The following is a 14,410-nucleotide window of genomic DNA, read 5'->3' as shown; positions in this document are numbered from 1 at the left end:
GCAGTGCATGGAGTCCAACCCTGCAAGGGGCGGCCTGCACCTGCCCCCACCCCCATGATGGGCCATGCTGCCTGTGGAGGAGGGGGAGTTGGGCTCTACACTCCACTCTGCTGTAGCAGTCACTGCCTCCCGTGGGCAGCAGCTGGGGTTCAGGTGCTGCTGTGGAGGGCAGGAGGCTGTGGACCTGGGTCCGTTGCCCCATAGCCCTGGCAGCTGGGGGCCCGCTCTGGCAGGGCTGGGACGAGGGAGTCAGGGGAACCATCTGGGCTGTGGGGAGGTTGTGGGGGGGGAGTCAGGGGCATTAGCAGGGCTTGGGGGGCTGTGGGTGTGGAGGGTCACCAGTGGGGCAAGGAGCATATGGATGGGGAGAGAAGGGCACAAACAGGGCTGGGGGGCTGTGGCTTCGGAGTTAGGAGCCTGGACCTCATTCCTGGTGAGCGAAAGGGGTAGGCGGAGCTCAGATTTCCATGATAAAAAACCCAAAATCAAATACCAACATTTATAGGTACTTAGAATTTATTTTATTATAGTGATTGAGGCACCAGTAGGCTTCCAAATTTCTTTAAAATTGTAAATATATCAATAAAACATTGTGATCAATTGATACCTATACATAGTGGCATTTCATTTTAATTACAGATTTGGGTTTTTTATCAGAGAATGTGTGATTTTTAAAAAGAAAAAAACAGGATCCCTGCAGATGACAGAACAAGGAGCAATCATCTCAAGTTGCAGCAAAGGAGGTTTAGATTGGATATTAGGAAAAGCTTTCTCACTAGGAGGGTGGTGAAGCACTGCAACAAGTTACCTAGAGAGGTGGTGGAATCTCCATCCTTTGTGATTTTTAAGGCCTGACTTGACAAAGCCCTGGCGCAAATAATGTAATTGGGAATGGTCCTGCTTTGATCGGGGGTTGGACTAGATGACTTCCTGAGGTCCCTTCCAACCCTATTTTTTATGATTCTATGAATTTATACATGCTCTGGAACAAGAATTGGTTGCTTCACCTTAGTTTAAGTCAACTGGGAACAAATATAAGTCAAACCACCCCCCTTCTCAAATAGATATATCCACACATGCTTGTATCATTTTAAAAACCAAGTTAAACCAGTGTAAATTGTTCATTTAGACTAAGGTTAAGCCCTCTTTCACTGGATCAGTCTTAGACCAATACATCTCCAACCACTAAATGTGAGCAGAGAACTGCTATATTAATTGGGTCTTAGCTTGTTTGCCTCAATAGTGAGTTCAGCTATAGGACACCAAATGAAGGTTTATAAAACATTTCTCCACTGTTAACAATAACAGCTTGTAGGAAAGGACAAAATGGAAATAAAGAGACTGAATTTGTCCAAATCCAAGAGCCTATCCAAGATATAAAGCAGGAGTATATTGAGATCATGCCTGGTATACAAGAGAAGCATGTGGGAGTATCTACATGATACACTATCATAGAGTTGCCTAAGTAGCTCCACAGTAAAGCATTATCGTATACATGAGTGGTGCTATTAGGCCAGACTAAACTAATTAACTCTGCCCTAGGATAGTACTGCCCAACACAAGTACTACTTTATGACAAAGTTATTTACTGTACCACAACACACATGTAGACGGTGACCAGGCCTGACTGGGACATAAGGGTGCACAGTACAGAGCTGCCTGCTGGCTAGCCTCACACTGTAGCACCCTCATGCCCCAGCCAGCTCCTCCACAGCATGTTATGTTGAGCAGGAGCTGACTCCCAGGACCTTCTGCCAGTCAGGGCTGCTCTGCCCTGGCTCAACATGCTTTGGTCCCAGGTGCATGTGTAAATGCTGTACCCAGGAGCAATAAACTCTGGCATGAACCATGTTGGGGTTTATCGTGTCAAATTAAGTTCACACTCTCTTACTACAAATGCAGGGAACAAAATTGGTGTGTTGGAAATTTGACTAATTAGTAGAGGAATAATAAGGGGCTGGGCTATTTCTCATATAACCTCCTCTTGTGTTCCTTAGGAAAAGTTACTTGGAGGGAAGAATGAAGAACTGAAGGTTTCCCATAAGAGGAATAAGGGCTGTCAGGTCTTCCCTTTGCTCTCGGGAATTTCTCCTTTGTTTATCTGTGGCCTTGAAGATCACAGCATCATTGTGACGCCCCAACTTCCACACACCAGAGAGGATGCATGATTAACACCACTGCACCTAGAAGGATCCCACAGAGACCCAGCTCTGTCTTCCCTTCCCTCAAATATTCCTTTCTGTTGCCTATTACCCTCCTCCTGTCCTCTATTCCTCTCATTCTCTCTCTGCAATTCCAACTGTATTGCAGTGCACCCCATAAGGAAACAGCCCATCCTGCCCTGCCAGAAGAAGACTTGTCAAAGGGAGGGATCTGACCCGAACAGCCACGTAATGTTCAAGACCAGGCAAGCAAGCACACGTCCAGAGCAGCAGCACTCTAGCAGGCCACAGCACCACTCAATAACTGACTGGCCACTTTGTATCATGAGAATGTCAATAAAAAGGTAGAATTTCCCCCATATTTACTGCCCTGCTTCCTCTTCCCCTTTATTTTTACATGTCTGTTTTGTCATAACAAAGACAGTGACTATCCTTTACAACTCAGAACTGAAAACAGATCTGAGTTGTAGTTCTTTTTTCTCTCTGGATGGCTTGACAGAATATAAGACTTTAACGGATATCCTATCTCTGAAAAGGGGGCTTTGATAATTTTTAATTAAGTTTTCTTTGTATAGCCACTAGATTTCAATTTTAAAACACTTTTCTTGCTCTGATTCTTTTCCCTTTACGTATCCTAGTCAATAAATTTCCAAACTCCGGCATATATTTCCTACTGTGTTTGCCATGGTAACCAACCAGGCTTACGTATCTGTATTCAGAGTCCCAAACCAGTTTAACTGATTCATGTTGTACAATGACAAGGTCATATTCTCACACCTCTGACCTATTTATGCCACCAGTATTAACATAAGAGATCTATGCCCTCTTATTGCAAAATTCGTTGTACAAGATACAAGTTTCAGATCACTCCAACTCCTGGGCATGCAACATGTCACTCTTGCAATTAGAAGTAAATTCATACCTGTTTCCGCACATGGACATTTCCTTCCACGGGCATGTTGTAAGCACTCTGGATCAAATTTTTAGCAATGAAATAATAATAAACTGAAATGACTGACAAGGGGATGATGTAAAAGATCAGAAATGAAGCCATTGAATGAATTTTTGGATGCAGGCCATCAGAATGTGGGTAGGGGGCACAACTGATGAATGTTTTGTTAGTGCCTTTATCATGGAAAGGGTGCATGTCAGAAAATACAGCTTCAGGAATGGCGAGCAGCATGGATAAAATCCAAATCATAGCAGCTTTCACACAAATCTTCATGAACGCATGGGAGGCCTGGATATCCATTGGTCTCACTATTGCTTTATACCTAAGAACAAAAAGAAATGACCCTTTTACTAACGACAACACTGAACATTACTTGGGTTGGGACAAATTTATTCTTGTCCAATCCTGAACTACTTCCCCTTTCAGTAGAAAAGACCATCAGTGTATTGATTCTCAACACATATATTCCAAAATTTGTGCATATATGTTTTCTGAAATATTATCTATCTATCTAGAAATGTGTGCATATATGTACAAATGGAATCAAGAGGAAGTAAAATAAGTCAGATTTTACTTGCCAGACATACATTAGTGTATACCCTTCAGTATTGTTCATGGAAACTAGACTAGATATTGCTGAAAGAGCTAGTAAAAGCTTCCATTAATTTCAATTGCAATTGTGAGTACACAGCACTCTGAAAGTCAGCCTGTATGCTTTTCAAAATTATAGAAGACATTATGTCCACTCTAATTACCTTTGGTCTTTCAGGCTGAAATTTCCATTTGCCTATATTTAATTATAACCACTCCAAGTAACTACTATTTTTAGAACAGATGTCTCAAAGAAAGAAATTGCATCTCATACTCAACAGAGATCCTTTGGGTTACAATTCAATGCACAAGCAAACCGCACATACAACCCATCAATGCAATGAGAAGACCTTGAAATGAAATAGCCACATATAAAAAGAAATCTGGATTGATTGTCATGTCAAAGTCCATGCTTCATGAATACTTTTAAGAATTATTAAAGAAGAAAAAAAGCTTTCATTTAGGCCCCCTTTACACATATTTAACAGCTTAACATGTTAATTTCAGTGTAAATAGGAAGGGTGCTCTATGTGCACGCAGTTCAATGAGCTGTAAAATGAGGAACAAGTCATAAAAATGTCCAGCATTGTATGAATATGTTCTACCATATCTATCTATCTATCTGTCTATCTCTTGTTTGCATGGCACCTTAAATTTAAGGTGTGGCTGGGGGCCAAGAATCAGCTCTCCCTGAGTTGGCACATATGGTGTGATTTGGATATGATTCCCAATCTCAGAGTTGTACCGTGTGCCATGCACATGGCATGGCAAGAGGCATGACTGTTGGGATCAGGGATCACATCCCATCAAGCCTTTAAATGAACATCTGTCAGGGGTTTTTGGAAATAACAATGCAAATTTCGTACAGTGTTACTCAATCTCTTGATAATGAAAACTATATGTAATTTACAAGCCAGATATATTTTGCTTGCCCTCCCCTTTTAAAGGTTACTAAGGAAAATAAATAACTGTTAAATTAATGGTTAAGTCGTATCATAGACTAAAAACTGCAGTCTTTTCATAAAACAGCATATTATAGATCCCAACCCCCGCCCAATACATTTGCATAACTATTACAAAGTGTGTGGACAGAAATAACAACTGAAACATTTCAAATGCCCTTGATACGCTTTCAAGGGCCACCTGCACAAATGTGGTACTACTTTGGAACACTTAATTTCTTATAATGAATGCATGGGGATAGATGATCCATGGTTCCTCCAAAATCCTATAGCTTTCCAGAGTGGTGGAAGGGAGCAGGGTGGACTGACAGCCTGCCAAACTACCAAGCCATAGCATCCTGTTCCAGTGCTCAGGGTGCTGCCGGGGCTTGAGGCATTGCCAGTCCCTAGTAGGACCATGCCTTCTGTCTTGCCCCTTGCTGCCACCAGGCCATTGAGCTCTCCCACCCCAGTCTCCTCACTCCCACTGGTGACAGGGGAAGAGAAGAGGTTTATGTAACGTTTCCTACAAATTGCAAACCTAGCAGCGGGGAGACCCTGCTTCCACAGACCCCTATAGTCCCCCACATGGCCCGCAATACCTTACTAACCTCTCCTCTCCATCTGAGACACAGCTCTTTAAAAATGTTTCCAAGTACACTTGGAAATGTTACAAGAGTTATTTCTGTCTGCACTGAGAGATGAAAAGGCCAGGAAGTAGATTATTAGAAGCAATACAGCAACAAGAGATGAATCTCACATCTCAGTGTTACATACTATGTATTATTGACTAAAGTACTCACTGATTGGATAACTTCAGTAAGGCCTAAAGGCAGTAAATACAGAGAATTATACATTTCAAAGTCTCCATATACCTAACTGGATCAAAGCTATACAGTTAGGTTTTCATACATACCTAGTAGGGCTGTGCAAAGCTTCAGTCACTGATTCGATTTGGTGGAGATTTGGCCTGATTCGGTGGCCTAATCTCTAAATCTGAATCAAATCAGGAGACCCTTTATTCTCTCTGAATCAAATGGGAACCCTCCGAATCAATTCAGAGATTCAGTTATTCTGACATAGACACAGTTTTAAATGTTTTTTCTACATACCTCAAGGTACCAGGTGGCTCAAGGTGGGGCGGATGGAGCATCCCATGGGAGCATGGTGGGGGATCCCCAGCATGCTCAGCAGTGGACCCAGAAGTGGACCAAAAGTGACTGGTGCCTCCTGGGTCTGGGTGGGCACCTGGAGTCTCCCTGCAGCTGATCACCAAGCCGGGGGTATGCAGGGGCAGGGGTCCCCCATGCATTCAGCGGGTGACCTGGAAGTGGACTGGAAGTACTTCTGGTCCTCTTCTGGGTCTGCTGCTGAGCATGCAGGGGGGGCACTTCCACTCCTGTGGGATGCTGCATCCACCACACCATTTCAGCATTCACAAGCCATGCCTGGTACCTGGAGGTATGTAGAAAAAACATTTAAAGCTGTGTCTATGGATGAATCACTGATTCTCTGAATCAGAATCAAATCTTCAGATTTAAATTCAGCTGAATTGAATTGGGACAGTGATTCGAATCAACAAATTGAATCGCAGTCCCCCGAATTGGGCCAAATCAGAATCGAATATGGCCCGCTTTGCACACCCCTAATACCTAGGTATTTTTTTTGGTATGATTACCACAATATTGTAACTCATAACATTTATATACAGGCATCAACCTTGCAGCAGGTTTTCTTTTTTTCTTTTAAATTAAATAGGTAATAGAGCAGGGAAGAATATATTTTGTCACTCATGTTTCTGCTAGGTTCCTATTTCACCTGAATTGGGATAAGCATAAGGATGAATTTTAGGCTAAGTCAGCATTTGTTTAAACTTTTTTTACTGAATCAGGGACTAAAGGTAGTAATTTTATCTTCAATAAGAACATCCTGCATTTGACTTATCATCTGTCCATAGGCAGAATATTTTCACAGCACTCATATACAGTAATATGCATAAATAATAAAAGGCCTGGCTAAAAGAAAAAAAAAGAAAAAAAAGAAAAGAAAAAAATGGCAAATAGCAAAGATTTATTAGGCAGATAATAAAAACATATCTGTTCCAAAATTATTGGTGCATGTTAATAAGATATACCTTCCTTAGAGGAGATGAATGTGACTACACATGGGAAAGAATACCAACACTGATTATTAGGGAATCTGCTTTATTTTATAAAGCCTGAGAGAGAAGGTTTAAAAAAGTAAAATATAAGGTTTTCAAGTGGAAACATATTGTGAGGTTGAATGGGTATTTATCAGAAGTGTAATACAAAAAATAAGGTTTGAAAATGAAACTTTTTTAATGTGGGCATCAAGGTACATGCTTGATGACTGGGTACTACACACTGGTAAGGACTGGTGCTTGCAAGTATAAGATCTATATTGTACAGTGGGCTTAGGTAATTTTTTTCATTTTGGGGTTAATATTTAACTTACTGGCATTGATCTAATAGGCATCTGCTGTTACCAATATTTTAATGGGACTCTTCCTAGCTTATGTTCTGATAGAATCCTTCCATTCAATCTTCTCATGTTAAATTTGGCTTCCATTCATATAATGATGTGTAAGCTTGTGTTCTTGTTTTTTCTATGTGGGGTAGAGAAATGTGTGATATGCTAGGACTGATCTAGTGTAGAGGCTGTACAGAGTATATAAGTATCAGTGTCCCCAAAGTTCAAAGAGTGAAAAGTCAGGCTACTCATTTGTTACTACACATGGCTCAAGTCTTTCTTTCCATAGCACTTTTCTTTCAAGAATTTTGCTGTAGAAGTTTAATCAACCATGAAGTTTATAATTCATTAAAAAACCACTCATCTTCATTTCAAGATGTGCAGTAAGACACTCATGACTTTAAAGCCAGTTAGTTATGCTCTTCAACTTCTGCATTTTTATGTGACAGTTCCATTATTACTTCAGGCCTGGCCAGCATCTGTTTGCAGTCCTCTTACTTTTTCTATGGGCCCCGCCACATGCCCAAATGAAAGCTGGATAGAAACCAGCAACAGAGTTGTTACAAATTTTCAAGCACTAACTTTGTAGCTGGTTGGCTCTTTTTATAACTGAATGGTCATTTTTATGCTGTGACAATTACTTTGCATGTGTGGCCTGTCTAAATTTATTCACGATTAACCACTTACCTGATTAATATATGTAATGTGTAGCAGGGGCCTATGCATTTATTTTTCCTGAAGATTTATTTTATCTGCCAGTAGGATACATATCATCATCTTTCCAAGTTGCAAAACATTGGATTGTGCAATCTCTAGTGATGGCTATTGTGACTTATCATGAAACATGCTCCAGACTGCATGAACTATATAGGGTTCAGGTTACTAGTCTGGAGGCAAAACGTACTGCCTTAGCACTAGCTATCACTGGAGGATGTGACTGACTATTTGTAGAGTTGTGAAGAATCAAGCTGAGTGATATAATGCTGATTCCATGTTTCCCTCTCCTAGGTAGGTATACCATACATGATAACTAGCATGAGCACAATAACAGTTTGTAATGTTGGCCAAAACCCTGAAGTATAACAGGGAGAAGGGAGCCATTCCTACTCAAAAAGACCAGGACAACTGGTTAAAACTGATTTAAAATCTTCCATGTCCACTTGGCATCATAGCCCTTTGTTTGTTTTGTTACCTGTTAAGTTGCTACACACTAGATTCAAAATGATCATAAATCCCTACAAGGCATGTCCACATTGACCTCTGTACAGTGAGTAATGAATTGTCCAAGAATAGTATTGAAAATTGTAGTGGTGCCCTTTCAATTAAACGAGACATTTTTCCATTGATAGGTGTTGGATCAGAATAAAGCAGACAAACAATGTATTTAACTCCTGCACTTGGTCATATCTGCATATTTGGGGGATACCTAAACATTATTTCAGAAGCTCCCTAGTGTCAAATACTAGTATGTTCTCAAGTGCCCTGCTGAACTGTGACCTAACTGAAACTCTTAATTACAAATGTTCACAGAAGTCCATATGAGAACTCTGGTAGGGCCTGTCCCACCACAAAATACATGCTTACCACACAATGGTAGTCTGAAGCATGGAGCTGTGGCAGGCTCTTAATAAAAAAAACTTAGCTGCTGCCTGCCTCTATTTGCTACCCCAGCTAGCTCTCGGATTCATTTGCTCTAATTATTGTGTGATATGACTACTTTTCAGCTCAAAATCCACTAAAGAAGCATCTACAAAAGATTAAAAACATGATATGATTCATGCACTATAGTAAAGGACAAAGTTTAAAAAGAAAAATATATCTCTGAAGACTCTGCCACATAAAAACTGATAATAGGAAAGAATGACTGTCATTTCCAGTTGCTCCAAGATGTCAAAAGACAAGGATGAAAAAGACTGGGTTGCTGATTTGATTGAAAATATGAACAAGCCACTGACCTCTTCGAAGTCTAAACTGTGCTGCCCCTACTGCACCTATTAGAAGCCTATCTTCTACACAGAAGCATTCTGTGACCCATATTCAGGACAGCGGCTGGCATTCTGTGTGCCTTTGGGATGTCATTCTCTGCAGTTACAAAGGAAATCATACAAGTCACTTGGGGAGAAAAAGAATCTTTAAAACTCCATTTTTAACGCACCACATACAGTCAAAGGGAAAGCAATCCATCATAACAGCTAGGGCTGTGAGAAATTTCACCAGCTATTTTGTTTTGACTTATTTTGAGCTTGAAACAGTGAAATGGAGGGTTTTGAAACAGCCTCAAAACAAAATGAGGGCAGTTGAAATGTTTCAAAAGTTTTGAAATGTTTCGAGTTTCGAAGCTCAAGCTGGGCTTGTCTGTAGGGAAACAGAAAATAAACAAAGGTAGGGGGAGCAGGGGGAAAGGGGAGGGAAGGAGTGCTCTCATTATTGACTGTGTAGCTGGCCAGTGACTGTGATCTTTCCCTGAGGTCCTTTCCAATCCGAGTGCTCTGGGGAAGGGATGGAAAAACAGCATAAAAGGCAGCATTGTTTGAACTGCCCTGCTTTCTGCCTTGGGGTCAGTTACTGAGCTATCTTCCAGCTCAGAAGCCTAGGACAATGAAAGCTAGTACTAGCGTTGATCTGCATGATTTCCTACTTGCTAACCTAGCCTAGCAAGAGGGATTCCAGAACACCTTTTTCTTTCTTCTAGACACTTTTATTTTACTATTCTATTCATTGATTTATTCTTCTCAATTTTATAGTTATATTGGATAGGATATTACACTACAGAATTTAATTTATATAGGAAGGGAGATACATTTGTATTTTATTTCTATACATTTATACCTTGCGGCATAGAAGACTACACACCTTAGACCATTTATACAGGAACACGGATACATTTACATATTTGTATAAAAGCAAGACACTATGAAATACACCATGAACCATCGTGGAAAGGCAGCTGGCAAGCCTTCAGGGGGTAGAGGGAGAGGTGTAAATTCCCTCTGCCCCAAACTGAGATGCAGCCTCTTTCCTACAAGTGGCAGGGATGAGGCTTTCACAAGCAGCAAGGAGAGCGGAGCTGTGCCAGTACCACTGCCTGTGCCTCAGACTGCATCCCCTCCAAGAACACCAGCCATAACCCCCCACCCCAATGCTCCCTCTAAGGTGTAGCGATCTGTGAGTGCGTTACTTTGGTCCATGAGCGTGTCACTTCAGTCCATTCCCAAATTAGTCCTGCCTCCCCCTTTCAGCACATGCCACTGTGGTCCACCCCACAGTATAACACAGTATAACAACAAAAGATGATTATTTCTTTAACTTAAAGAAAGAAACTAAAAACCAATTGGATTCACTGTAAGGCTAATAACTGGAAGTTTTCCCTGGGAAGAGCCCAGGCCCCTCCCGACGTGTGCCACACAGCCAAGTGAGGGCACATGGGTGGCCCCTGATCTTTGTGTGGGGCAAGGGTGGGCAGGTCTGCTGTTGAGTCTTACAGTGCCCACCCTGGATATACAGAGACAGGTGAAAGCAGTCTGGTTGCCTTCCATCTTCCACCCCATCCCCATCATCTTGAACTTGGAAGCAATGGGAAGATAAATGAGCTGTCTTGTTAAACTTCCAAGTTTCTGCCCCTTGGACAAAATGTTTACCTTGGAGCCCAGCTCTCTCTGAAATCCTGCAAGAAGGACAGGCCTCAAGCATGTACTTGGCAAATTCAGGGTCACATCTGTTCCCGACCTTGCAGAATTGCCACAGAAATCTTGCCTTAAATTTGCACAGTGCACCAATGCATCAAGGGCTGAGGGACAGGCTGGGATGAGGAGAAGAGGGATGTAGCAGCTCAGTGAAAGTGGAGAGGTACCTGGGCAGTCAAATGTCCGGCAGGTTGTCGTGTGTCAGAATTCTGGTGTCTATATTGAGTCCATTTTTCAGAGCCAGGCCCGTGAACTTCACTTCATGAGCCTCCTAGGTACAGAAGTTCACGGACTCAGTATAGACTTTGGATTTATGACACACTACAACCTGCTGGACATTTGACTCCCCAGGTACATTTCCACTTTTACCTGCACTGCTGCATCCCCCTTCTCCCACCCCCACCACAGCCTCTCCCTCATCCCCTGATGCCTCAATTTCCATTTTCGCTGACTGGTTTTCTTGCCTGCATTGCATGATGCCAGCCTCTGGCTTCTTTACTATTCCTTCCATCCAGGAACAGCACACACACACACACGCCAACTGCAGCTGCTTCCTCCACTTGAAAAAGTTTTTCAACCTGAAAACTTGCTAAGATATATTTCTGTAACTAACAATACCAGCTTAGATTGACTCAAAGGAAAGAACCTTGTTTGCCAGTGCCATGTCCTTAGACCAACACCCCGAGCACCTGACTGGAAGGACGCAGGGCTCTGGGCACATCTAAGCCCCAGGGCTGGGGCTGGCAGGCAGAGTTGTCTGGCAGCTGCTGGAGAAGAAGCTCCTGCAGGAAAGGAAAGATAAGCTCTACCTGTGACAGTTTGGCTGCCTGAGATGCTGCTGGTGCTACTGTGCTGCTTACTGAGTTATTACCTGTTGTCATTTAAAGTGGTGGACTGGACTGAGGCTGTAGGGCAGGAGGAGGCCTCATTGGGGCAACACACTACTGTGTTGTGTAGAGGACCCACCACCAGTGAGGGCATGCCTTAACACACACACAGTGTCACCCATGTCATGAGTTTTGCTTGTCAGCAGCCTGAGGTGCAGTTTCCCAGAAATCCCTGCACTTATGTCCTTGAAAGCTGGCAGGCTCTATAGCTTCAGCAGGGCCTAGGATGCCTGCAGGTTTCACCCCCCTGTACCTTAACACACACACAGTGTCACCCATGTCATAAGTTTTGCTTATCAACAGCCTGAGGTGCAGTTTCCCAGAAAGCCCTGCACCTATCTCCTTGAAACTTGGCAGGCTTCATAGCCTCAGAAAGGGCTACCATCCGTGAAGTTTCATCCAAATCAGGCAAGAAATGATGAAGTTGTAGGCAGTTTTGTGCTTCCCCATTATAGCCTATGGGCAAAACATTGAAACAGTGTTGAAACAACAAATAGTTTTGACAAAACAAAATGGAACAGCGGTTTCAAAACCAAACGAAACTCAAAACGAAACACTGTTCCATTAAAATGTTAAAATGGAAGTTAAAATGGAATGGTGCTGTTTTGTACAGCCCTAATAACAACACAGAACTAGATTTTTGGTCCATATTGCAAGCTTCTGTGTTGATCTACAGCTAGCTTCATTAACCATTTTAGGACCCTCTGGGTGCATCTACATGTCACCCTACATCACCGTAGCAACATGCTACAATGACATAGAAATCATGTGAGTCTACCTGTGACCCACAACTACTCGGTAGCAGTGTGCCACCATGGCAAAATAGCATCTACACCTCATTTTAGCGTGCCGCTATGGCATAGTGGCTAAAACTAACCGTGTGCCGTGTGCACGTCACAGTACGGGCAGTTACTGCGCCATGAGTTAGTATTTCCAAAAGGAAGTACTAAAGCACGGCGGAGTAACAACGTTGCCATAGGGCAATGTGTAGATTCCTCCCCTGTATATAGGGAAATCCTCAGGATGGACTGAATTGCTACAACAGTACAAGGACTGTTCCTTTTTTCTTATCTCCTTGTATTTCATTATACTATATTTAACCCATTGCTTCAAGACTTACATGCTTACATGTGTTGCTTACATGTAGAGGCCTGGAAGGCATACCTGTTCCTCTCTGGCTCCTGTTGTGTTTGCTTTGTTTTTTCTTTGCATTCCTCTTTACCACGAGAGATGGGCCATGCGTAGAGATAAAAGGCTGGGCAGGGAGCATTGGTTATTCTCTCTCATCCTTCTAAAAAGCATCTCAGGTGCTTAGCTCCTGGGTCTTACACACCCAGGGTTACACTGATTGTCAGATTTGGGGGAGGGAAGGAATTTCCCCCTCCCCCGTCAGGTTGGTAGGGATTGTTGGGACAGTCTTGCCTGACTGTAGCATAAAGCATGGCTTACTCCCTAGGATCATCTGACTATATTTCCTCATATAAACCCTACCAGTGCAGGACCTCCAGGCACTGGAAACACCCTCTGCTTCTTCTGTGGTGCTCTTGAGATTGTGCCTAACAAGCATACCCTGCCCATTCACTCCTGCTCCACACACAACAAATCCAGAAGGGAGGCAGTGAGGGCACCCCCCTGTTGCTGCTTTCAAAATCAGTCTCTGTCTTGCTTAAGAGTGGAAGTCAAGGGGAGGGGAAGGCAGGGTAGGGACTGGAGGGCATCTCTGGGGCAGCTTCACTGCTTCATTTTGGGATGTGTTTACAGATCAGGAGCAGTGCCTGCTTGTTGGCAGTGCTATCAGAAGTGTCATGAAAGCAGTATGGACAAGACCCCAGATTATCCTTGCTTTCTTCCTGTGGCACATCATAATTAGGGAAGTCTTATGTTTTTCTACTAAGATCCTAATTTGTAATAGGCTGGTAGGAGCCATTGTGTGTCTTGTCTTAGCAGGAGGGGCCAGAGTTCTTGTGGACCATTTTGGAGTTAAAATGTATTATATGATTGCAAGTGGACTGGACAAGATGACCCAGATACCACTGTCCTCTGTTGTTACACTCTCCTTTTCTTGACTCTGAAGCACAGCCTTGCAAGATGGGCCAGGCCAGAGAGCCCTTGTACCCCAGCAAACTTTGGCAGTTAAGAGTTCCTATGACTCTTAACAGCTTCACAGCTAGCACAGTTTTTTGGTGGGGAAGGATGGGAGATAGGGACAAGTAGCAGTATCTGTACCACAAGTGACAGAGGCAGCCCTCTGTGTGGCACACGGCAGCCTGGGGAGGGGACAGGCAGCACAGCAGCTGAGAGAGCAGGAGGGAGAAAGCAAAGCAGCAGGTAAAGCAGGGATCACAGGAAAGGAGGCAGAAGGTAAAGTAGCAGATTGGGCAGGGGAAGAGTATTAGAGTGGCACTCAGGGTGGCTGTGGGACTATTTGGTGGCCCACCTGCCAAAAAAATGTTGCTCACACCTTAGTTGACAGAGACTGTACTTGGTTTGGGAGGATTTATCTGGTATTGAACTGGCCAGTAGGACAGTGTAAATGGTACTTTTGCACTCCGTCCTCTGAGCTGAGCTGCACCAAGTGCCAAGGTTCAGAGCCTAATCCACTGGCCCTAAATTCCAATGAATTTCTTTTAAAATGAATTATGTACAATGAAGTTTACTCAAATTTGAAACAAGACAAGAACCTAAGGAAGTCTGAACTTCTCTA

The 14,410-nt window shown here is 43.0% G+C and overlaps 1 protein-coding gene across 1 annotated transcript in view; it reads right to left on the bottom strand.

The window, feature by feature from the left end:
- The window catches only part of GRPR (gastrin releasing peptide receptor), a 43,501-nt gene that overhangs the window by 13,833 nt on the left and 15,258 nt on the right, over window positions 1-14,410 (bottom strand). The window contains exon 2 of the mRNA XM_019525621.1: window positions 3,085-3,436. Coding sequence (XP_019381166.1) covers window positions 3,085-3,436 — 352 coding nt within the window. The remainder of the gene's footprint in view (window positions 1-3,084; window positions 3,437-14,410) is intronic.

Source organism: Gavialis gangeticus, unplaced genomic scaffold (assembly GCF_001723915.1).
Source record: "Gavialis gangeticus isolate Ggan-Ray unplaced genomic scaffold, GavGan_comp1, whole genome shotgun sequence".
NCBI lineage: Eukaryota > Metazoa > Chordata > Crocodylia > Gavialidae > Gavialis > Gavialis gangeticus.
Note: the sequence above shows the minus strand (reverse complement) of the source record. Positions and strands in the feature narration are given on the sequence as shown.